Raw genomic sequence first — 22,956 nt, 5'->3', positions numbered from 1 at the left:
TTCTTAGAGCTCAGGCTATAATCTAGACAGGGGTTTTGGTTTATTTCTCAAAGTTCATCCTACAGCTACAGGGTTAAATTCCTCTTTGCCTAAAGCTGTGCATGGTTAAGATAATTGCTGTACATATGTTAGCACCAACTGTGCTTAGAGAAACTTGGGTACAAGCTAAAATCAAAAATTAATATCAAACACAAAGTTAGCACAGATCGTTAACAAAGATCGTATGATTTTATGGAGAAGGGATAAAATCCATTTTCTTGAGGGGTTCCTATAGCAGAGGGACGGAGGGAGGGGAGTGCCCCACCCGCGGCTCTTTCCTGGATTCGGCAGCGCGGCGGGAGAGCCCCGGGCGGTGACTCAGCCCTGCCGGGACGTGCCCGGGGCGCTCCCGCGGCCGCTCCGTCCGTGCGGGGCCGCGCGTACCCGGCGGGGCGGGGACACCGGGGCGGGGACATCGGGGAGGCGACACCGGGGCTGTGCCACCGGGGCGGTGCCACCGGGGCTCTGGCACCGAGGCGGTGACATCGGGGCGGCCACACCGGGGAGGCGACACCTGAGCTGTACCACCGGGGAGGCGGCACCGGGGCGGTGCCATCGGGGAGGCGACACCTGAGCGGTACCACCGGGGAGGCGGCACCGGGGCGGTGCCATCGGGGAGGCGACACCTGAGCGGTATCACCGAGGCGGAGACACCGAGTAGGCAACACCGGGGCAGCGACATCGAGGCAGTGCCACCGGGGCAGTACCACCGAGGCGGCGACACCGGGGCTGTATCACCGAGGCGGAGACACCGGGGAGGAGACACCGGGGCGGTCCCACCGGGGAGGCGACACCAGGGAGGCGACACCGGGGCAGTGACATCGCGGAGCTGCCGCGGCCGGGGCGGAGAGATGGCGGCGAGAGGAGCCGGCGGGACCCGGTGGCTCCCGGTGCTGGTGGCGCTTGTGGCGCTGGTGCCGGGGGTGCTGCCCCACGATGCCGAGCGGCGCTGCTTCTGCCAGGTGGGCACCGGGCGGGGGTCGCAGCCTTGGGATGCGGGACATCCCCCAGGGAGCGGTGTCCCCGCGGTGGGAAGGGCAGCGGGAGGTGCCGGGAGTGGAGAGGATCGGAGGACGCACCACGTGGAGGGTTTGTATTCGCTTCTGGGATCCGCGGGACAGGAAGGAAATGAAACTGTCGGAGCGAGTCCCGCAGAAGGGCAAGTGAGATGCTTGGATGGCTGTGTGGAAAAATTGAGAGCTGAGGGTGTTCACCTGGAGAAGAGAAGGGTCCGGGAGTGATCTTAGAGCCCCTTCTAGTGCCTGAAGGGGCTTCAGGAGAGCTGGAGAGGGACTGGGGACAAGGGATGGAGGGACAGGACGAGGAGTGGCTTTAAGCTGAAGGAGGGTAGTTTTAGATGGGATATGAGGAAGAAAATACTGATTGTGAGGGTGGTGAGGCCCTGGCACAGGTTTCCCAGAGAAACTGTGGCTGCCCCATCCCTGGAAGTATTCCAGGCCAGGTTGGACAGGGCTTGGCGTGACCTGGGATAATGGAAGGTGTCCCTGCCCATGGCAGGGAGTTGAAATGAGATGAGCTATAAGGTCCCTTCCAACCCAGACCAGTCTGTGATTCTATAATTCTCTTTCATGCCTTCTTGACTGTATTATCACCCTGCTCCCATCAGGAAAAGAAAGTGCTCCAACTTGGAGAGCATTTCTTCCCCCAGCACTGAGGTGCCTCTCCTTGGATGTTTCAGGGATGTCTGTTACTATAATGCCTGGGAGCTGCCTCATCCCCTCTCCTGCAGGTCTGCCTTGCTGTTCTCCCAGCTCTGCTGTCCTGGAGCAGTAACTGCAGCCGGGACGTGCCACCCTGCCCTGGCACTGCCAGGGGTGAGCTGGGCTGCTCCGCTCCTTAAAGCTTTTCCAGGGTTAATTCCCACTGTTGGTGTGCCAGGTGTGTTACTGCCTGGCCCAGTGCACTTAGTGCAGCTTCTGTTGAGGTACAGTAAGGAGAGAACTGGGTACAGCCAACCAAGCAGATGGATTTGGGAAGAGATCACTCTGCAGATTTCTTCTGACTTCACTTTGCACAAATGAAGTGGTTGCCCCATCCCTGGAAGTGTTAACAGAAAAGATGAGGCAGCCCTCAGGTGTGATTTGAAAGGTTGGGTGATTAGAAGGAAATGCTGCCCCCCGTAACAGACTTCCCTAAAGGGAATAAAAGATCTTGAACTAAACACTTGTATTGACAGTAAAACAGAAGCACATGTGCTCCACGAAGGGGAAGTGTGTTGTAACAACCAACCCAACTGCAAGAAGGACACCTGTTCCTCCTGCCCAAGGAAAAGATCCTGCCAGACACTGCCATGCCATTCATTTAGTGGTTACAACTCCTTATCCCATTCCACGCTCCTGACTCAAGGCCAGGTTGGACGGGGCTTGGAGCAACCTGGGTAGTGGAAGGTGTCCCTGACATGGCAAGGGTTTGGAATGAGATGGTCTTTGAGGTCACTTCCAACCTGAAACCATTCCATGATCCTGTGATAAACACATTTGCAGGAGCAAGGAGTAAAGATGTTCCAATGCCTATAATGCTTTATTCTGTTGCCTTTTGAAAAAGGATGTTTTTATAAAGCCTCCTCTTTCTGTATTAAAATTCTGCTGTTTAAATGATGATCAGAAATTGAGAGTGGAGAATGAAGGCAAATGGAATTGTGCACTTGGCTTTGGCTTTGCCTTCTGGGGTGGCTTTGACACATTCAGCTTCATGTGGAAATGGTGAATAAAAAATTTGCTGATAAAGAATTGAAAATCATGCATTTGAGTCTGTATCTCTGTAGGGTGTTTGCTTGCAGCTTCCTGGTGGCAGTGAAGTTTGTCTCCCTAAGGACTGAATATTGAGTCAGGAGCGTGGAATGGGATACATGACCCTGAGATCAGCTCAGTTGGCTAAAGCTTGGTTGTAGTAATGCCAGGGTCAGGGGTTCAATCCCCTGTGTGGGTCATTGACTTGAGAGTTGGACTCGATGATCCTTGTGGGTCCCTTCCAGCTCTGAGTAGTCTGTGAGTCTGTAAGGAGTTGTAACCACTAAATGAACTGGCACTCTGGCATGGAAGTGTCTGGCAGGATCTTTTCCTTGGGCAGGAGGAACTGGTGTCGTCCTTTTTGCACTGCTGGGTTGTTACAACACACTTCCCCTCTGTGGAGCACGTGTGCTTTGGTTTTACTGTCAATACAAGTGTTTAGTTCAAGATTTTTTATTCCCTTTAGGAAAGTCTGTTATGTGGGGCAGCATTTCCTTCTGACCACCCAACCTTTTAAATCACACCTGAGGGCTGCCTCATCTTTTCTGTTAAAAATAATCTGCTGATCATCTTGTGCAGAACTTGTCTGGTGGTTTTTATTTGCCACCAAAGAAAATACAGGGCAATCCTTAAATTATATGTTTTGCGCTCCTCTCTTTAGATACATGAAGGCCTGGGTTTAACTTTTGGTTTCCTCCTATGAAACATCCCTCGCTGTCTCATGAGTTTCTTAGATCAGGAAGCTTTGACATGGGGTGACTGGAAGGGCTCTGACTTGTCCATCAGCCCGTGCTGGGACAGCTGACAAGGGCCACTTTGAAGAGCTCTGCTCCAGCAATATTCCAGGTGCTGACTTCAGCAGGCCAGGATTCTGGAATGGGTGTTGCCCCCCTGTCTGTCTGCACTAAGGGTAATGCCTCACCTGCTTTTTGTCACTGTTATTTTATCTCACTTGGTTTGCCAACCAGTCCTGAAAGTTTTATTAGAAACATCCATCTGTTGCTAACAACACTTGGGTTTCACATGCTGTTTCTGCTTTCCAAGCTCTCATTAACATTCCTGAAGGGAAGTTCTGGCCAGGTGGGGGTTGGTCTCTTCTCCCAGGCACTCAGCAATAGGACAAGGGGGCACGATGGGCTCAAGCTCTGCCAGGGGAAATTGAAGTTGGAGAGCAGAAAAAAATTCTCTGCAGAGAGAGTGCTCAGGGATTGGAATGGGCTGCCCAGAGAGGGGGTGGATTCCCCATCCCTGGAGGTTTTTAAGGTGAGCTTGGCCGTGACACTGAGTGCCATGATCTGGTAAAGGGACTGGAGTTGGAGCAAGGGTTGGACTTGATGATCTTGGAGGTCTTTTCCAACCCAATCCATTCTATGATTCTGTGATTCTCTGATTCTGTGATTCTCTGATTCTATTCCAATATTGGGGTTCCCTCAAACTTTTCAGGCAGCTCATCCCCCCCAGATATTCCTGTTTGTATCACTGCTTTAGTCAGCCATGAATGTCTCCCGGATATTCCTGGTGATTATTGTTCATTTGCTGTTTACAGGCTGATGCAGCTGCATTAAGGATGTGCTGCAGGTGTTTGGCAGACGGGGATTCTGATGGGGTTTCCGGTCTGGCAAAGGGCTGATTCCCTTTGGGAATGTTTCTGAGGACAGGACACTGTCATTAGGGGTGAGTCTGGGCATGGAGATTTCCCTCGTTGGTGCCTGAACAGACTTTCAAGCTGCTCTTGCGTTCTTGTTGAATTGGTGTTCACTCAGCAGCCCCTGGGGCAGGAATTCATTCCTAGCACAATTCCCCAATCTCTGGGGGGGTGGCTCCAGGGGAGCTTCCAGGTGGAGAGAAGATATTTGGAAGTGATTCTGTCCCTCTGCTCCTCTCTGGTGAGACCCCACCAGCAATGCTGTGTCCAGCTCTGTGGGTTTCCCAGCACAGGAAGGACATGGACCTGCTGGAGTGAGTCCAGAGGAGGCCACCAAGTTGATTAGAGGATGGAGCACCTCTGTTAAGAGGAATTGCTGAGAGCATTGGGATTGTTCAGTCTGGAGGAGAAAAGGCTTTGGGGTGACCTAGTTGAGGTCTTCCGGTGCCTGAAGGGAGCCTGCAAGAAACATGGAGAGACTATTTACAAGGGCCTGGAGTGACAGAACAAGGGGAATGGCTTCCCACTGACAGAGGGCAGGGCTAGGTGGGGTATTAGGGAAAAATTCTTCCCTTAGAGAGTGGGCAGGCCCTGGCACAGGATGCCCAGAGAAGCTGTGGCTGCCCCATACCTGGGAGTGTCCCAGGCCAGGCTGGACAGGGCTTGGAGCAACCTGGGCTGGTGGAAGGTGTTCCTGCCCATGGCAGGGGGTAGGATGAGAGGGACTCTAAAGTCTCTTCCAACCTGAACCCTTCTGGGATGCTGTGACAGCACTTCAGCCTCTGTGGTTTAACCCCATCCTGAGGCTCCCATGTGAGATTTGCTTCTGTGTGAGTTCTGGAATCCCCATCCTTGTTTTCTGGGGAAAATACAGGTGAGAAAGCACTTGGAATGGCACATACTGCCTGCAGAGCAGGTGCTGGGCATGAGTGTCCTCACCTGGCTGCCAGCTCCTTGCTCCGAGTGCCCTATTAAGGATGAAAGGGAGACTTGGCTGGGCTGAGCACCACAGGGAGAGCCACAATTCATTTCACAGAATCATGGAATATCCTCAGTTGGAAGGACCCACAAGGACCATTGAAGTCCAACTCCGTTGAGCAGGGCAGCCACAAGAAAACTTCAGAGGGAGCAGGGAAAGCATCTGGGACTGGTGTGGCTTGTCCAGAAGAACAGGCACTGCCAGGGAAGTTGGTAGAGGCTAAACCCAACTCCTCAGACACTGTGGCATTCCCTTTCCTGGGCCTTGTTCTGGTGCAAGTGGGAGATGCAGGGAAGAGTTTGCCCTCTTTCCTGCCCAGGCACGGTGTGAGAGTGAGAAGGGAGCCCTAAATCCACTGGCCAGGGAATGTTTCTACAATTCTCGGGGGAGCAGGAAGAGATGGGAATGGCTGATCACAGAGGGCTGGGATGAAGGCGAAGGAAGATGAATCACAGAATGAGTTGGGTTAGAAGAGACCTCCAAGAACATCAAGTCCAACCCTTAATCCAACCCCTCTTTGATTACCAGATCGTGGCACTCAGTGCCACGGCCAATCTCACCTTAAAAACCTCCAGGGTCAGAGAATCCACCCCCTCTCTGGGCAGCCCATTCCAATGCCTGAGCACTCTGTCTGTAAAGAATTTCTTTCTGATATCCAACCTAAACCTCCCCTGGCAGAGCTTGAGCCCGTGTCCCCTTGTCCTATTGCTGAGTGCCTGGGAGAAGAGACCAACCCCCACCTGGCCAGAACTTCCCTTCAGGCAGTTCCAGACAGTGCTGAGGTCACCTCTGAGCCTCCTCTTCTCCAGGCTGAACACCCCCAGCTCCCTCAGCCTCTCCCCACAGCACTTGTGCTCCAGTCCCTTCTCCAGCCTCGTTGCTCTTCTCTGGCCCCGCTCCAGCCCCTCAATCTCTTTCCTCAACTGAGGGGCCCAGAACTGAACACAACACTCAAGGTGTGGCCTCCCCAAGGCAGAGTCCAGGGGAAGGGTCACTGCCCTGGGCCTGCTGGCCACGCTATTCTTGATGAAGCACAGCCCAAACCCGAGGATTACACAGAGCCCACATGTGTTGGGTGGTGTTACCACCCGTGTTACGCCCACGAGGTGGGTCTGTCAGTGCTTAGGGATGGAGTGGCTGCTCTGGAGCTCCAGCCACACACACACACACACCCCCCCTCTCTCGGTGCTGACTCAGCACCTGGAGCCGCCTGTGCCGCGTCTGTCCCGGCGGCTCCGTTTGGTCTCTTCCCAGTGGGAAAACCCAGCCCTTCCCATCAGCCTCGTGCCGGGATCTCACACCCAGCCAAACCCATGGCTGGGGTGATTCACTGATGGCAGCAAAGCACTTGGCACATGTTTGGGGCTGGATCAATCCGTGTTTTATCTTAACTGTTCTAATTACCACAGGCTGAAGATGTAGGTAAATGTTTTTTTTGGAGGGTGGTGTTTTAAGGCACCGCCCGTTGTGGGGCATGTTTGACATGTGTTGTAGCTCAGCTACTCTGGCAGCAGGAATTGAAGCCCAAACCAAGGGAGTCTGGCAGCATAGAGGGCTGAAAGGTGGGGTCTGGGTTGGCAGGTGGTCATGGAGCAAGAGGGAACTTCTGGGATGAAGGCCATACCCTGCCAAGTGGTCTTCCATGTGTTATAAAGCAGGTCTGTGCTGTTTGGTGGTGGCATCACTGGGGTTTTCATCTGGGCTCTGAGGAGCTTTGGCTCTCGATGCTCTTGGTTCTGCCATCATTTGGCAGTGAAGTTCAGTGGATTGGGCACACACAGACTGGGAAATTGCCCATCTCTGCACAGCCTGACCAAAATCCTTGGAGGAAGAAGGAGCTTTCCTTATGACTCAGAATTTCCCCAGCAGTTCCACAGAATCTCAGAATCATTAAGGTTGGAAAAGACATCCAAAGTCATCGAGTCCAACCTGTGACCCATCTCCACCTTGTCACGTGGACCAGAGCACCGAGTGCCATGTCCAGTCATTCCTTGAACACCTCCAGGGGTGGGGACTCCACCACCACCCATTCCAATGCTTAACAACCCTCTCCATGAAGAATTTCTTCCTGAGAATTTTCCCACTGCCCCCACAGGTGTGTTCATGGTGACATTGGGGCTGATCATCCCACCAATGCTTTAATAAACCAAGGAGTGGATATTTGGAGATCTCCAAAGCATGACCCCCATCTAGTCCTGAGTATTTTGGGATCATCTGCAGTGCTTCATCCTGGATTATTTTCAGGATGAGGATGGTTCTGGCTGGAATTGGTCACTAGACATAGGGAAGACAGGCTGAAATGGGTTTTGGTGGCTCCTCCAATGCTCTTACATGGAAGTCATTCCCTCAGAGGGAATGTTTGTCCAGCATGGATACAGAGAGCAGCTGAAAATTACCCACAAATCTTTTTGTAGACCACTTTCAGTCCCAGCCTATGAGCTGCCTGCCTCCAAGGATGCCAAGTTTCCAGGAAATAAAAATGTGGTTGGCTGGTGGTTTGTTGCAGTTTGTTGTTTTGATGTCTTTCTTCTATATATACACAGTTCAGAAACAGCTTTAAATTGGGTAACTGGATTAGCAAATTGCTACTGTTTTTATTTTTACAGGGGTGATTCAGCCTAGTGGAAAGCTTAAATGGCTGTTAATCTTCATTAACATGCAAGAGGCAGGACAGAATTCAGTAGATGTGTGAGGGTGACGCACTGAGCTTCCCATGTAAACACTCCAGATATGAGTGAGCCTCCAAGTCATGCCTTAACCAAACCGAGTTGTTCCAGTGGAGTAGGGAATTCTGGCTATTTTTTCCCCCACCTCCCCATTTCATGTGACTCTGTGCTCCAGTTCTGCCTTCCTTCTCACAGCTTCCTTTCCACAGTGCTAATTCTAATGGTTTTATTTAAGGTGCTGTGGAGCCCTTGGTGAATTATGAGGGAGCTGGGGGGGCTCAGCCTGGAGAAAAGGAGGCTCAGGAGGGACCTTCTTGCCTTCTACAACTCCCTGCCAGGAGGAGCTGGAAGGGGTCAGACTCTGCTCCAGGGAACAAGGAACAGGAGGAGAGGGAATGGCCTCAAGGAGCACATGGGGCAGTTTATATTGGATATTGGGGAAAATTTCTTCATGGAAAGGCTGGACAAACACTGGAACAGGTTGCCCAGGGCAGGGATGGAGTCCCCATCCCTGGAGGGATTTAAAAGCCATGTGGATGTGTCACTTGGGGACACGGGTCAGTGTTGGCCTTGTCAGTGCTGGGGGATGGTTGGACTTGGAGATCTCAGAGGGCTTTTCCAACCTGATGATTCTGTGATTCCCCAGGTACTCATCAGGGGTGTGGGGGAAACAAAACTGCTTCTGTGTTGTGCAACTTTGTCATCAGACAGTGATCAACGTGCCAGGAAACCACAGCTGAGTTTATGCTACTTTTCTGGGTTTTGTTTGGTTTTTTTTGTTCCCTTCAGGGCTTGCACAAAGCCTGTTGAGATGTTCAGGGTGAGGCAAGAAGGGTTTGCTTTCACCACCAGATTTAGAGCAAATGTTTTCCTGCCAAATGGCTCTCTGAGGTCAGGAGAGGGACTGGTGCAGTTCATCACAGAATCCCAGAATGGTTTGGATTGGAAGGGACCTTAAAATCCATCTCCTTTGAACCCCCTGCCCTGGGCAGGGACACCTCCCACTATCCCAGGGTGCTCCAAGCCCTGTCCAACCTGGCCTTGGACACTTCAGGGATGGGGCAGCCACAGCTTCTCTGCCCAACCTGTGCCAGGGCCTGCCCACCTTCCCAGCCAGGAATTCCTTCCCAATATCCCATCTAATCCTTCCCTCTGGCAGTGGGAAGCCATTCCCTGTGTCCTGTCCCTCCATCCCTTGTCCACATTTCTTGTTGCTCCCTTCAGGTACTGAAAGGCCAAAATTAGGTCAGCCTGGAGCCTTCTGTTCTCTGGGCTGAACATTCCCAATTCTCTCAGCCTTTCCTCATGGGAGAGGTGCTCCATCCCTCTAATCAATTTGGTTCTAATTAATTCAAATCAGTGGCTGCAGCACTGATTACCAACCAGGACTTTCTTTGAGGGCTGTCACTGGTGCCACTGCTGCCCTGCTGGTCCCTCGTGCAAACCCAGCTCTCACCTGCCAATTATCCAACAGGAATGACCTCTGGAGGCTGATCCAGAGAGGAACCTGAGCTGGCATTCCATGGCTCACAGCTGGAGCCCTATCCATTCTGGTTGAATTTAGTTCACTCGCTGGGAAAAGGGAAGAAAACTCTGAATTATTGAGGTGCCTGTAGTGTTATGAAGTAGTGCCCAGGTTGTTCATACCTGATTGTGTGATTTATTATATTTTTATCCCCCAGGTTACTGGTCATTTAGACGACTGCACCTGTGATGTAGAAACCATCGATGCCTTCAACAACTACAAACTTTTTCCTAGACTGAATGAACTCCTGGAAAGTGACTATTTTAGATACTATAAGGTAATTTTCTCATATAAGAATTGTATTTATTTCTGTGTTGCTGTAATTTTTTTTTTAAATCCGCCTTGAACATGTTGCTGATCTTTTTAAAAATCAAATACTTCCATTTTAACCCTGATCTTTTAAGGTCACAGTCAGTGGTCTCAAGATGCAGCAGTGCCTGTGATATGTATGAACTTAAAGATATTTCCTTAGGCATTTTTCCCTCTTAAGAACTGAACCAGCAGACCAATGTAATGACTTCTTTTGGTGAGCTGTTACTTAAAAATGTTGATGACTGGAGATCTGTAATGAGAGGATTCCCAGTGTCTCCCCATTGAAATGGAAAACCTGGTTCAGTTCCCAGACACTCAATCCATAGATGGCTTTTGCTGCCAGACCTTTGTCCTTAGGTGGATTCTGCTCCCATTCAGTCAGGTTGCCTTTATCCTCCTCTCTTCCTAGTCCACCAAATCTTGTTAAATGTTAATTGTTTTGGAAGAATGGTGCTTTTACCAACCTACAGGAGGGAAAGACTTGGATTTGTTAAAGAAGTTGATGCCTCTCCCCTTCCAGAGCTGAGACTTGTAACAGAAATACTAAAATTGATCTGAATAAAGCAATCAGAATTCCAGAATAGTTTGGGTTGGAAGGAACCTTAAAGCCCATCCATTCCCACCCCCTGCCATGGGCAGGGACTCCTCCCACCAGCCCAGGCTGCTCCAAGCCCTGTCCAACCTGGCCTGGGACACTTCCAGGGATGGGACAGCCACAGCTTCTCTGGGCACCTGTGCCAGGGCCTGCCCACCCTCCCAGCCAGGAATTCTTTCCCAGTGTCCCACCTAGCTCTGCTCTCTGGCAGTGGGAAGCCATTCCCCTTGTCCTGTCCCTCCATCCCTTGTCCCAGGTACCTCTTCAGATTTCCTGAAGCCCTTTTAGGCACTGGAAGGGGTTCTCAGGTGATCCCTGGAGCCTTCTCTTCTCTAGGTGACCCCCCCAGCTCTCCCAGCCTGGCTCCAGAGCAGAGGGGTCCAGCCCTTGGAGCATTTTGGAATGATGGAATTGTCTGTGTGGGAAAGCACACAGATCTGTCTTGGAAAAGTGTGGAGTGGAAGGTTGGCTTGGCTGCCTAAAGGAGATGTGGAACAGGATTTGTGTGTTATTTGCAGGTAAACCTGAAGAAACCTTGTCCTTTTTGGGATGACAACAGTCACTGTGGAATGAGAGACTGTGCTGTCCAGCCCTGCCCCTCTGTAAGTACCAAATCCATTCTTTTCCTGCCATTTTTGTTACTTGTTTTTTACAGACCAAGAGGAAGCAGCAGATAAATGACTTCATCTTGTTATAACAGTTGTAGCAAAACTGGGGCTCTGATGGAGCTTTCACAGGTGCAGCAATCCTGATGTCCATCAGAAAGACCAAAATACCAAATTCTGGAAGTTTCAGGACAGGATGGACTTGTAATAGCTGGCCCTGCTCCCTCTTTTAGTTTTCCTATTAGTGAGTTTTTTTGGGGCAAACCCACTGATGGTTTTGTGTTCATTGCCAGGATTTCACCCTGTTGGCCCATAAGCTGCTCTGGGGTTTCGTTTTGGCTTTCCAGCCCTTTCCAAGGAAATCACAACTTGGTGGCTGGTTGGTAGAGGTGATGAAATGCCCCCCACCCCCAGCCTGGTTTTGGGGGTTGGCACCAGCACAGACTGTCTTACCCCCTCATTCTTTGGTCCTAAAATGGGATGATCATTTTTTCTCCCCCTCAAAATAACCCTGAATTTTATTTAAATACTTTTTTCTCTTAAAAAGTTATTACTGGTAACGATTATGATTAATTTGATGGCGTTATGTTACAATTAATTATTAGCTGGAAGTTGTTCTTATTTTAAGAACTGACTGTCACTGCTGTTCTTAATTATTTTGATTCAGGTTCATTTCATTCCAAAAGCAACAAAAATAACTTTTATTGCCTAATTTTTCTCTTCCTGTGCTCCTGGCCATCATAGTTTTGGCTCCTGTGTCACAGAAATGCTTTTATTGCCTTCCCACTCATGGAGGAAATGGAAGCTGAGGGGAATTTAGGGCCTGGTTGTGTGGGGCTGGCAGGGCTGACATTCCATGTTGGAATGGGAAGAGGGAAGTTTTGGAGTGACGTGTGGCAGGGGCTGGTGGATGCAATATCTGAGCTCCTGCCAGGAAGACGATGCCAGACATCAACTGGCCAGAGGCAATTCCAGCTCCTCTGGAGTTTATATCGGCTTTCCCAGCCTCACACTTGGATAAGCAAAGCAGAACCTGGTGCAGCAGCCTTTGGAGACGAGGAACCTTGGAAAAAATCACAATAAACCACTAGGAATATTCCTTCACCTTAGTCTGGGGAGGAGTGAGGAGTTGGATGTGTTGCAAGCTGAGCTTGCACCTTCTCCCTTGTAGAAAACTGTGGTCACCTTCCCAACCTTTCCCAAAGTTGGGGCTTAAAGGCCTCATCACCCCACATGTGGCACATGCTCCATTTTGTCTTCCAGGATGAAGTCCCTGATGGAATCAGATCTGGGAGTTACAAGGTGGGTGTGTCTCTGGGCACAGAATGATGCAGCTCAGAGGTCCAGTTTGTGCCAGAGGATTGATAAAGTTGGGAAAGACCTTTAAGACCACTGAGTCCAAACATCGACCCACCACCACCATGTTCACCCTTAAACCATGTCCACAAATGCCACATCCACATGGTTTGGGAACACTTCCAGGGATGGGGACTCTGTGGCTAAACTTTTACCCCCATCAAGTGCCGAGGATGCTGTAGAGCCTCCGAGGTGGCTGTTCTGGAGTCAGGTATTCCTGACATCTCCCCAAGAGCAGCAGGTGCCACCACAAAATGCTCCTGGGGCAGTGCCAGAGGCTTCCCTGAGTCCCTGCAGGACTCATCGCTCTTGCATAAGCCTCTGGATATCTGCAGACATCCTGTGGAGACACAGGGTGGGGTGAATCATAAAAGTGTTTCTGGGGCTTAACCTGGGTAGTGCAGGCAGAATTATAACAGCAAAAAAAATTCCTTTTTAATCCTCATCCCTCCCCACCCCTTTGCTTTCCGCCCCAGTATTCGGAAGAAGCCAATAACCACGCTGAGGAATGTGAGGAAGCCAAGAGACTTGGAGCTGTTGATGACTCTCTGAGGTTTGACTCTTTTTTCCACAATCCTTGCTTGTCCTGAAGGAAACCCAGGCTCAGCTCTCTCTCTGATGGTCCCTTCCCACGTGTTTTCCAGCACGGAAGCGCGGCGGGCGGTGCTCCAGTGGACACGGCACGATGACTCCTCGGACAGCTTCTGTGAGGCTGATGGTAGGGGCACCTGCCAGAGCTGGAAAGGCTTGGAATGGGATTTTAAGCACCTCTGAAGAGCTTAGAATCATGGAATCCTATGGTTTGGGTTGGGAGGGATCGTAAAGCCCATCTCATCCCACCCCGTTGGGGGCAGGGACACCTCCCACCAGCCCAGGTTGCTCCAAGCCCTGTCCAGCCTGGTCTGGGACACTCCCAGGGATGGATGGGGCAGCCACAGCTTCTCTGGGCACCTGTGCCAGGGCCTGGCCACCCTCACAGGGAAGGATTTCTCCCCAATATTCCATCTAACCCTGCCCTCTGGCAGTTCGAAGTTATTCCCCCTTGTCCTATCCCTACAGTTCCTGATGCAGAGTCCCTCTCCAGGTTCCTGTATCCCCCTTCAGATCCCAGAATCACAGAATCGATTGGGTTAGAAAAGACCTCTGAGATCATCAAGTCCAACCCTTGGGCCAACTCCAGTCCCTTTACCAGATCATGGCACTCAGTGCCACGGCCAAGCTCAGGTTAAAAACCTCCAGGGATGGGGAATCCACCCCCTCTCTGGGCAGCCCATTCCAATGCCTGAGCACTCTCTCTGCAAAGAATTTCTTTCTGATATCCAACCTAACCCTCCTGTGGCAGAGCTTGAGCCCGTGCCCCCTTGTCCTATTGCTGAGTGCCTGGGAGAAGAGACCAACCCCCACCTGGCCAGAACTTCCCTTCAGGGAGTTCCAGACAGTGCTGAGGTCACCTCTGAGCCTCCTCTTCTCCAGGCTAAACACCTCCAGCTCCCTCAGCCTCTCCCCACAGCACTTGTGCTCCAGTCCCTTCTCCAGCCTCCTTGCTCTTCTCTGGACCCACATCCTGGAGTCTCCACACACCCTTCTCTGCTCCAGGCTGAACAATCCCAACTTCCAGGCCACTATGTGATATTCCAACAAGCCTGGAGCTTAAATAACATTTCTGCTCTTTTTCACCCCCCATTTCCCTCAGTATTTTGAAAACAACATGCAGATATTCCTGATAAAGCTTCATTAGTGCTCAGGGGCTTCCTGTGTTCAGCAAGTTAGTAAAGAGGTGGCTGGAACAGCCCTGGGAAATGTCATTTTCCCTTTGGAAGTCCCTTGTCACTGACCCAGCCCTGTCCTTCTCAGACATCTACTCTCCTGATGCCGAGTACGTGGATTTGCTCCTGAACCCGGAACGCTACACGGGCTACAAGGGCCCCGACGCCTGGAAAATCTGGAACAGCATTTATGAAGAAAACTGCTTCAAGTAGGTGCTTTGGGGCACAAGTTCCATGAGCCTGGTCCCTGCAGAGGGGCAGGAATTAATCCCCATCCTCCTGTGCCTGAGCAGGGAGGGCTCTCAGTGGTGGTGTGGCCACCCCCCGAGTGTGTCATGTTGCACCAGGACGGACACTTGTGTTTTCCTGTTTGTTGGTTTTTTTTTTAAAGAAAACCCCACCAAAATCCCCCACAGAAATTAATTTTGCTCTTTCCTTTCCCTTCCTGAGCAAAGCTAAAGCACAGAAGGGGTTCTCAGATCCCCTCAGGCTGTTTGACTGCAGAAGGAGCTACTTCTGCTCTGTCTCTGCACAGCAAGGAGACAGTAACTTATTTACTATCTTATTTAAATGATATTTTTTTTTCCCTCTCTTAGGCCTCAGAATGTAAAAAGACCTTTGGCATCTGGTAGAGGTGAGTCACTTATTTATCTCACTGAGTGGGTTAGTAGTGAACTGATCCCACCTCCAGGAGCAGTAAATGCCCTCTGAGCTGCTTCTCCTTCTGAATGAGAAATATTTTGTAGCTCTTGATCAAGCGTAGGATTTTATGGCAACTGGAAGTGGGTTTTTGTAGCATCCATCATGGAGAAAGGATGTGTGATCCTCCATTCCTGGAGGAAAAGTGAGTTTTGGAGGGACAGGGAGCAGGGCTGGACCCTGAGCTCTGCCTGGTTTCCATACTTGGCAATGTCAAACCACCTGTGATGGACTGAAATGAGAACCTGAGTGGGATTCTCCCTGAAAAGCACCCAGTGAGAGAAGCTCTGCCCTACAGCCAAGGTTAGACAGTGTAAATGGAAGTAGGGAAGGGGTTTGGAAGCATAAGAATATCATCAACCTCACTCCTCATCCGTGTGACCTGAACACCTCCAGCAGTACCCTCTGCCATGATCTCATAGAATCATCATAGAATCACAGAATGGATTGGGTTGGAAAAGACCTCTGAGATCATCAAGCCCAACCCTTGGGCCAACTCCAGTCCCTTTACCAGATCATGGCACTCAGTGCCACATCCAATCTCAGTTTAAAAACCTCCAGGGATGGGGAATCCACCCCCTCTCTGGGCAGCCCATTCCAATCCCTGAGCACTCTCTCTGCAAAGAATTTTTTTCTGCTCTCCAACTTCAATTTCCCCTGGCAGAGCTTGGGCCCATCGTGCCCCCTTGTCCTATTGCTGAGTGCCTGGGAGAAGAGACCAACCCCCACCTGGCCAGAACTTCCCTTCAGGCAGTTCCAGACAGTGCTGAGGTCGCCTCTGAGCCTCCTCTTCTCCAGGCTAAACACCCCCAGCTCCCTCAGCCTCTCCCCACAGCACTTGTGCTCTCTATTTTTCCCTGAACTATGGAGGTGCTTTTCCCTCTCCTTTGCCCCTGGTGCCAAGGATTGGCTCTTCAGGAGCAGCACTGCTAAAGGAGATGTGCAATGTCCTTGGAAATATCAGGTTTTACTTCCTTTGCAAATATTGATCCCTCCTACACTGGTCAGGTTACTCAGCTCTGGTGCTCATCCGGTGTCTTGGAGTTCTTTGTGTTCAAAACGTTCCTAAACCTCCCTGGAGAGGCTCCTTCTCCTGTCAGAGCAGAATAACAGAGTAGAGTTTGTGCTTTGGAGTTTCATTTTGGTCGTGTGTAATTTTTTATCCTCTTTTTTTCCCCTCTCTCTCCACCACTTGTGCTTTTTTCCACCAGGAGACGATGGAGGTGAGTGGCCCTGTTTGTTTTGACTGATAACAGAAACAGATGTGTCTTTGTTGTGCTGCTCTGAGCTGTGCCATGAGATATTGCAAAACCATTAGTCAGGCAAAACAGAAATCATGCAGAATATCCTGAGTGGGATCACAAGGATCATCCAGTCCAACTCCTGGCCCTGCACAGACACCCCAACAATCCCACCCTGTCCCTCTCCCATTGTCCAAACCCTCCTGGAGCTCTGGCAGCCTTGGGGCCGTGCCCATTGCCCTGGGGAGCCTGGGCAGTGCCCACCACCCTCTGGGGGAAGGACCTTTTGCTGAGATCCAACCTAACCCTGCCCTGACACAGCTCCAGCTATTCCCTGAGTTCTGTCCCTGGTCACCAGAGAGAAGAGGACTCTGTGCCATTTGCTCTGAGCTCCCTGTCCCAGCCCATCCTCATGTGAAGCTCTTAAAATGTCCTCCAGCAGTTTTTTAAGAGCACAGGTCCTGTTTGATGCCAGTCCCTGAAGAGTGGGAAGCCTTCAGGAGCAGGATTTGTCCTCTGGGATATTTTCAGTGTTTATTGCTGAGAAAGCTTGGAGAAGACTCAGAATCCCAACAGCCTCTGTCAGCTGGTAGGAGCTGGGTGCCCAATTCCCTTAGGAACGGCTGTTCCCTGGAGCTCTCCACAGCATCTTTTTGTCTCCAAATCATCCCCAAATACTTTTCAGCTCCCCAGATTACTTCCAAACATGTAGCAATAGGAGTTTGAAACCCTGACTCGTGTGATTGTACACACTTGGTTGCACTCTGTGGTTTTCTTTGCTGGTTGGTTTGTTTGTTTTGTAAAAATACCCCTCTCCTCGCTCTGCCCTGAAGAGGAAAGCAATCCATGATCCTGATTTTTCCCAGCTGGGCTGTTCTGCCCCCCCAGCCCCTGGGGAAAGCTCACCTGCTGTGCTGAGCTGCTGCCACGCCGTGTTAGAGAAGCCTCAGTCAGAGGGGTGGGCAGGGAAACTATTTTCATGCTCTTTTAATGCTCCTTTCCCTGTTTCTGCCAACTGGAGTAGGCAGAGGCCCTCTGGGAGCAGCCTTGGAGGTGGTTTCAGGCCATCAGGGCTGTACCTTCAGACTGATGTGTGTTTTCCTTTTGCTTCCAGGACACACGTTTTACAAGTGGCTGAAAGGTAATTCTGGCTCTGAACTTGGTTGCTCCTCCTGGGATGGACATAAACTGGCCAGGTGGTGGGGAGGGTTCATGGCCACACTGGATGGGATTCAATTCCTGCCTCACAGCCAGGAGAAGAAAACTCAGCAGGTGCTCTCAGTGCCTTAAATTGCCCATTTCTTTTCTTTGCAGGTGTGTGTGTGGAGAAAAGAGCTTTCTACAGGCTCATCTCTGGTCTCCACGCCAGCATCAACATCCACCTGAGTGCCAGGTACCTCCTGCAAGGTGAGTGCTGCCTCCTGGCCCAGCTCTCCAGTCTCAGTCCCAAATGGACACTCCCAGAGATCTGCTAAATGCTGCTTGGAGCTCATTCCAGTGGGATTTGGGCCTTCTGTGCTTCTCTCTTCCCTTCCTCAGCACCCAGGTTGGGTGACAGGATTAGGGCTGCAGTTGCCACGTGCCTGGGGCATGCTCTATACCAAGACTTCCAGCACATATTCCTTCTGTTCTTCCTCCAAGGTTGTTTTGGAGTGGGTTTCTAACTGTGGCATCCAGGCTGTCCCTTCCTAGCCTGGTTTTTAGCAATAATCTCACTTGGACTGTGAAATGCTTGGCTGGGCTTTCCCAAAATCCTTGACCCACTTCCATCTGCCATTTCCATTTCCTTTCCATGCCTTGGTCCATAAGTAGCTATTTTAGGAATCTGAATTTCAGAATCAAGGTGATAGATGTTGGAATTTGGGTAAGACATTTGGATTTGACTCAATAATTCTGTTTCAGTCTTTACAGCCCTCATTGGGGCTGGGAAATAGCAAGGGAAACATCAAAGGCAAGGGATGATTTGGGATTGAAACATCACCCTGATAGGACTATTACACCTTCCACTACTTGCTTTATATAACCTTGAGTACACAATAGGATGAGCAACAGAAATATTCTTTATAGGCTTGAGAATGGAAAATATAGGCCAGTCTCCTCCAATCCTTGGATGCTTCTGCTCACTTGCTGTTCTATATCATCAGGAATTCTCTTAAGATGTTTATTAGGAAGCCTCAGGAACCATTTGGGAAAGGTCTGCAAGAGCTCTGTCTTAGCTGGGGTTTGAGTTGGGTTAAAATTGTGCCTCTCTAGAGCAAATTTCAGGGGGAATTTCTTCACTGAAAGGGTTGTCAGGCTTTGGAAGGGGCTGCCCAGGGAGGTTTGGAGTTCCCACCCCTGGAGGTTCCCAAGGAAGGACTGGATGTGGCACTCAGTGCTCTGGGCTGAGGACAAGGTGCTGTTTGATCACAGGTTGGGCTCGATGATCCTGGAGATCTTTTCCAACCTGACAGAATGTTTAAAAGTTGACCCATTTATGAATAAATTTGAATCGGTGAAAGGGTTGTGACTCAGGAAAGCTTGGATCTGCCTGGATTTCACCACTGAACTTGTGCAGTGGGAGGAGTTGAACCACAACTAAACCCACTCACCTCGTGTCTCTGGGGTTTTCTTTTCTCTCTCAGATACGTGGTCAGAGAAGAGATGGGGCCCCAACATCACCGAGTTCCAGCAGAGGTTTGATGAAGTTCTCACCAGAGGGGAAGGTCCCAGAAGGCTCAAGAACCTCTATTTTCTCTACCTGATTGAGCTGAGGGCTCTCTCCAAAGTGCTGCCCTTCTTTGAACGCCCAGGTTTCCAGCTGTACACGGGGAATGAAAGTCAGGATGCAGAAATGAAGCACCTGTTGCTGGAAATTCTCCATCTGGCCAAGTAATTACTCTTGGGACCTGGGGACAGTGGCTCTGGAAACCCTGGGATCTCTGAGTGTGCTTAACCTGTCACTTACAGCTCCTAGAAAGGCAGGTTGTGGAGTGATTTGTGCAGTAGAATCACAGAATCTTGGAGTGGTTTGGGTTGGAAGGGACCTTTTAAAGGTCATCTAGTCCACCCCCCCTGCAGTGAGCAGGGACATTGTACCAGCAGTGTAGTTTTGCTGGGAGAACATTAATACCTGTATGCAAATTGCAAGATTTGGGTGATTAGTCCCACAGTTTAATTAGGCCTGCAGTTTTCATAAGTCTCGGGTGCCTTTTGGATTGAGCAGAATTCAATTTAATAACTGCCTACATGTCAGCCCTGAAATTGGCTCCCTGTGTGACTCATCTGTGGGACACCAGTCCTGGCTTTGTGTTTTGGACTAGAAAAACATCCTAAACATGTTGGTAACAGAGTTTTGGGCTATTGGACGGAGTTTGGGGTAAGAAAAATAGAAGATACCAGAACCAGGCAGAAATGGGTGTCTCCTGTTGTGATCAATGTTTGAATTTATCTTGTCACACTCCTGTGTTTGGGTCTGTTAGAAAACAGACTGAAAATGCTTCAAACCCATTGAGGAATTGCTGGAAATGTCTCCAAGGTGAGATGCCAGCTCAGATGGAAAGAAGTAATATAACCCCAGGATGGTTTGGGTTAGAAGGGATCTGAAATCATCCAATTCCAGCCCCCACTGGGGTTGGATCTGAGATTAAAACATGACTGGAGGTGTCCAGTGGCTCACACCTCCATTTTATCCACACACCTGACTGTGCAGCTGGACTGCAGCCATCCAAACATCCTGGGGAGAAACAAAACCCTCTTCATTCCCTTCCAGGTCTTTCCCTCTGCATTTCGATGAAAACTCCTTCTTTGCAGGGAATGAAAAGGAAGCTGCTAAACTAAAGGTAATTGGTGCCAAAGACCCTCTCCAGGAGGCTTTTACCCAAACTGAGCCCTGCTGAAGTCCAGGATTAATTTGGATTAACACAGGGATTAGTGCCTAACCATGATCAATGTGAATGTCTTTTCCCCCAGGAGGAATTTAGGCTGCACTTTAAGAATATTTCCAAGATCATGGACTGTGTTGGCTGCTTCAAATGTCGCCTGTGGGGGAAGTTGCAGGTAAGATTTGTCAGCAGCGTGTCTGGAAGCACCTGGTGGTGGGACTCATGTGTGGATGTGTTTTTTGGACACCCAGACACAGCTCAGGGCTGGTTGATTCCTCCCCTCTCCGGGCAGCAGGAAGATTCCAGCCTGTTGGACCTGGCAGCAGCTGCCCGTGGATTTTGCAGTGGAAATTGGGATAACCTGCTGCTCCCCAGGAGAGGGGAGGGGGGGCAGAGCCTCTGGGCTAAGTGAAATCCTCTTGCTCTGTTGAGATGATGTTGCAGAGGTGGAGAACTAAAGTTAAGCTTTGAATCAGGCCCTGGATGTGTCCCTGCTGTTAAATGATCCCGTTTGATCCCTGCACAGACACAGGGCTTGGGAACAGCCCTGAAGATCCTCTTCTCTGAGAACCTCATAGAAAAGATGCCTGAGAGTGGTCCTTCCTATGGATTCCAGCTGACCAGACAAGAAATTGTGGCCTTATTTAATGCCTTTGGAAGGTGAGTTTGAGGCTTTCTCCTCTCCTACACTGCTGATGTGTTACCTCCCATTTCAGCTCTAACAGTCAGTTCCTCTCAGCAATTTTGGGGGTGACTCTTGCTCTTATCATACTGTCCCAGGTACCAGATGTTGTTAATATGGACTGCAACAGCTGGAAAAATTTCAAACAACTTTATATGTGGGTCCCTTCCAACTCAGAGTAGTCTGTGACTCTGTGATACTCTATTTTTAATGTAAGGAATTCCAGGAAGCATTTGTGTTCAGATACAAAGAATTTGGTCATTTTTAAGGAACTGTGGGACTGTCCTAGGAGCACGTTGTCCCAGACAAGTGTTTGCTGTCCTTGGAGCTCTCCTTCCACGAGTTCCTTCCCAGATCCATTTGCCATGACTGCATTTAACAGGAATCCATCAATCCAGCCCCTGCTGAGAGCTGGATGAGGAGTTTTTGGCAGAAAAGGAGGATAACGAGGCCTTTAGGAGGGGATTTTGGGATGCTCTGGTTTTACATTAGCACTTCCTGGTGTTGACAGACCTGGAGTTTCTGGCAAACAATATTGCCAGGAGAGTCCAGGACCTGCCTGTGCAGCTTGGAATATTCTGTTTCTTGACCTGTCCTTAATGGGTTTGATCCCTGCTGAGCTCTGTAACATCCTGTTCCACTGGGATGCCCAGTGTTTGCTTTAAAAAGAGGCTGTGAAATTAGTGAAGGGCCTGGTTGTAAGCAGAGCCTAATTTAGCTGGAATTCTAAATTCTCTCTTCCAGAGAAGCTTTGCTTGATACAGCTCCTTTCTCTCAGACTTTAAATAATTCATCATGTGGATGTTGCTGTGACGTTTCCCTTTTGCTTTCCTCACTCACAGGGTTTCAACCAGCGTGAAAGAACTGGAAAACTTCAGGAATATCTTACAAAACATGCAGTGAATTCAGTGGAGAAAGAGACTTATGGACAAACACCATCATTGCATCACACTCCAACTTCCAGTGAAAACCACTTGCTGGGCCTCCTGTTCCCAGCTGATTGCAACCTGCTGATGAGAGATTTTGTACAAGGGAAAAAAAAGCTATTTTTTTGTATAAAAGTGGGGACTATCTGTAAATTTTATTTTATATATTGGAAGATCATTCGGAGTAACTCCTTGAAATGTTGCTGTGGTATTGGATGGGTCAGAGCCATTGCTTTGCCTTCAGAAGCTGGAGGTGGGGCAAGAACTGTGCCATTGAATAAATCTGGGGGGAAATTCCTTGTCTGCTCCATGATTCCAACCAGCCCCTCACTCACTAACTTCCTGCTGCATAAAAAAAACCTTCAAGGGATTGTAGGAGCTGCTGCTGTCCAGAGGTGACTTCCTTGGGAAACAGGCTGTTCCTGATGGTCCTTGCTGCCCCCACTGAAGGCTTGGGAAGATGAACCAAGAAGGATCATGCTGGAGGAACCCCACTAATGGTGTTTGGCACCTGGAAGCTCCCCCTTCTCACTGAGGAAAAGGGGAGCCCACCAAGCCCACCATCAGCTGCATCCAAGTCTCCGTGGGGCAGCAGCAGCTGCCAGGACCCCAATTCCAGCCCTCTCCTGGCCTTCCTGCCCCTGCCAGCCTGTGCAAGTGGGGTTGGCCTGTTTGGGGAGCTGCTTCCTGGAGGATGGTACCCAGGCAGGGCTAAAACAGAAAGGATGTGCCCACCCTGGGGCTGCTGCTCCTTGGGAGTGGCACAGAATGAGGCACAGGGAATTCTGCTGCTCCAAGGACAAGCAGTGGGGCAGTGGGACAGGGCAGAGGGTCCCTGCTGGGGTGGGCACAGCCCATGGATCCCCTGCAGCCCATGGATCCCTGTTCCTGCTTCCAGCTGGGTCCCCACAGGGATCCAGCCAGCCAGGATTACACCATCCAAGGAATGCTGCAACAGGGGCAAAGGACATGCTTGGGGGGGAGGTGCTGCTGGAAAATAGAGCCCCCCAGCCTGGATCTCTGTGGCAGCCCCTGTTTTCCATCCTGAGCTCCCAAAATGCTGGAAGGGCAGGAGGAGGCAGCATGTGCTCCAGCAGAGCCGCTGCTGTTTGCTGTGAGCTCAAGGCCACACAGATAAACCTGGGCAGGGAATAAGGGAAGCTCCGAGGAGAGGACTGGGGATTTCAGCGGGAGGATCCAGGTCTTGGGAAAGGACAAAGCACAGCCCATGGCCAGATGTGTCTCCTGACCAGCCCCAGGACGTGGTTTGAGCACGTTGTACCTCAGAAGCTGGAGACACAGGGAAT

General features: G+C 50.5%; 1 protein-coding gene across 1 annotated transcript; it reads left to right on the top strand.

Annotated features, from left to right (window-relative positions):
* Positions 1 to 472: 472 nt before the first annotated feature.
* On the top strand, positions 473 to 21,943 carry ERO1A (endoplasmic reticulum oxidoreductase 1 alpha). The gene is made up of 16 exons (XM_071559332.1): positions 473 to 1,001; positions 9,762 to 9,881; positions 11,030 to 11,113; positions 12,380 to 12,418; positions 12,949 to 13,025; positions 13,117 to 13,190; positions 14,327 to 14,447; positions 14,835 to 14,872; positions 16,149 to 16,160; positions 17,293 to 17,319; positions 17,493 to 17,585; positions 18,803 to 19,049; positions 19,930 to 19,999; positions 20,130 to 20,216; positions 20,568 to 20,701; positions 21,566 to 21,943. The coding sequence occupies exons 1-16, from the start codon at positions 891 to 893 to the stop codon at positions 21,624 to 21,626; spliced, it is 1,395 nt and encodes a 464-aa protein (XP_071415433.1). The 5' UTR covers positions 473 to 890; the 3' UTR covers positions 21,627 to 21,943.
* Positions 21,944 to 22,956: the final 1,013 nt, after the last annotated feature.

This window comes from Pithys albifrons, chromosome 6 (assembly GCF_047495875.1).
Source record: "Pithys albifrons albifrons isolate INPA30051 chromosome 6, PitAlb_v1, whole genome shotgun sequence".
Classification (NCBI taxonomy): Eukaryota; Metazoa; Chordata; class Aves; order Passeriformes; family Thamnophilidae; genus Pithys; species Pithys albifrons.
The sequence above is the reverse complement of the archived record's forward strand: the minus strand, read 5'-3'. Positions and strand labels throughout refer to the sequence as shown.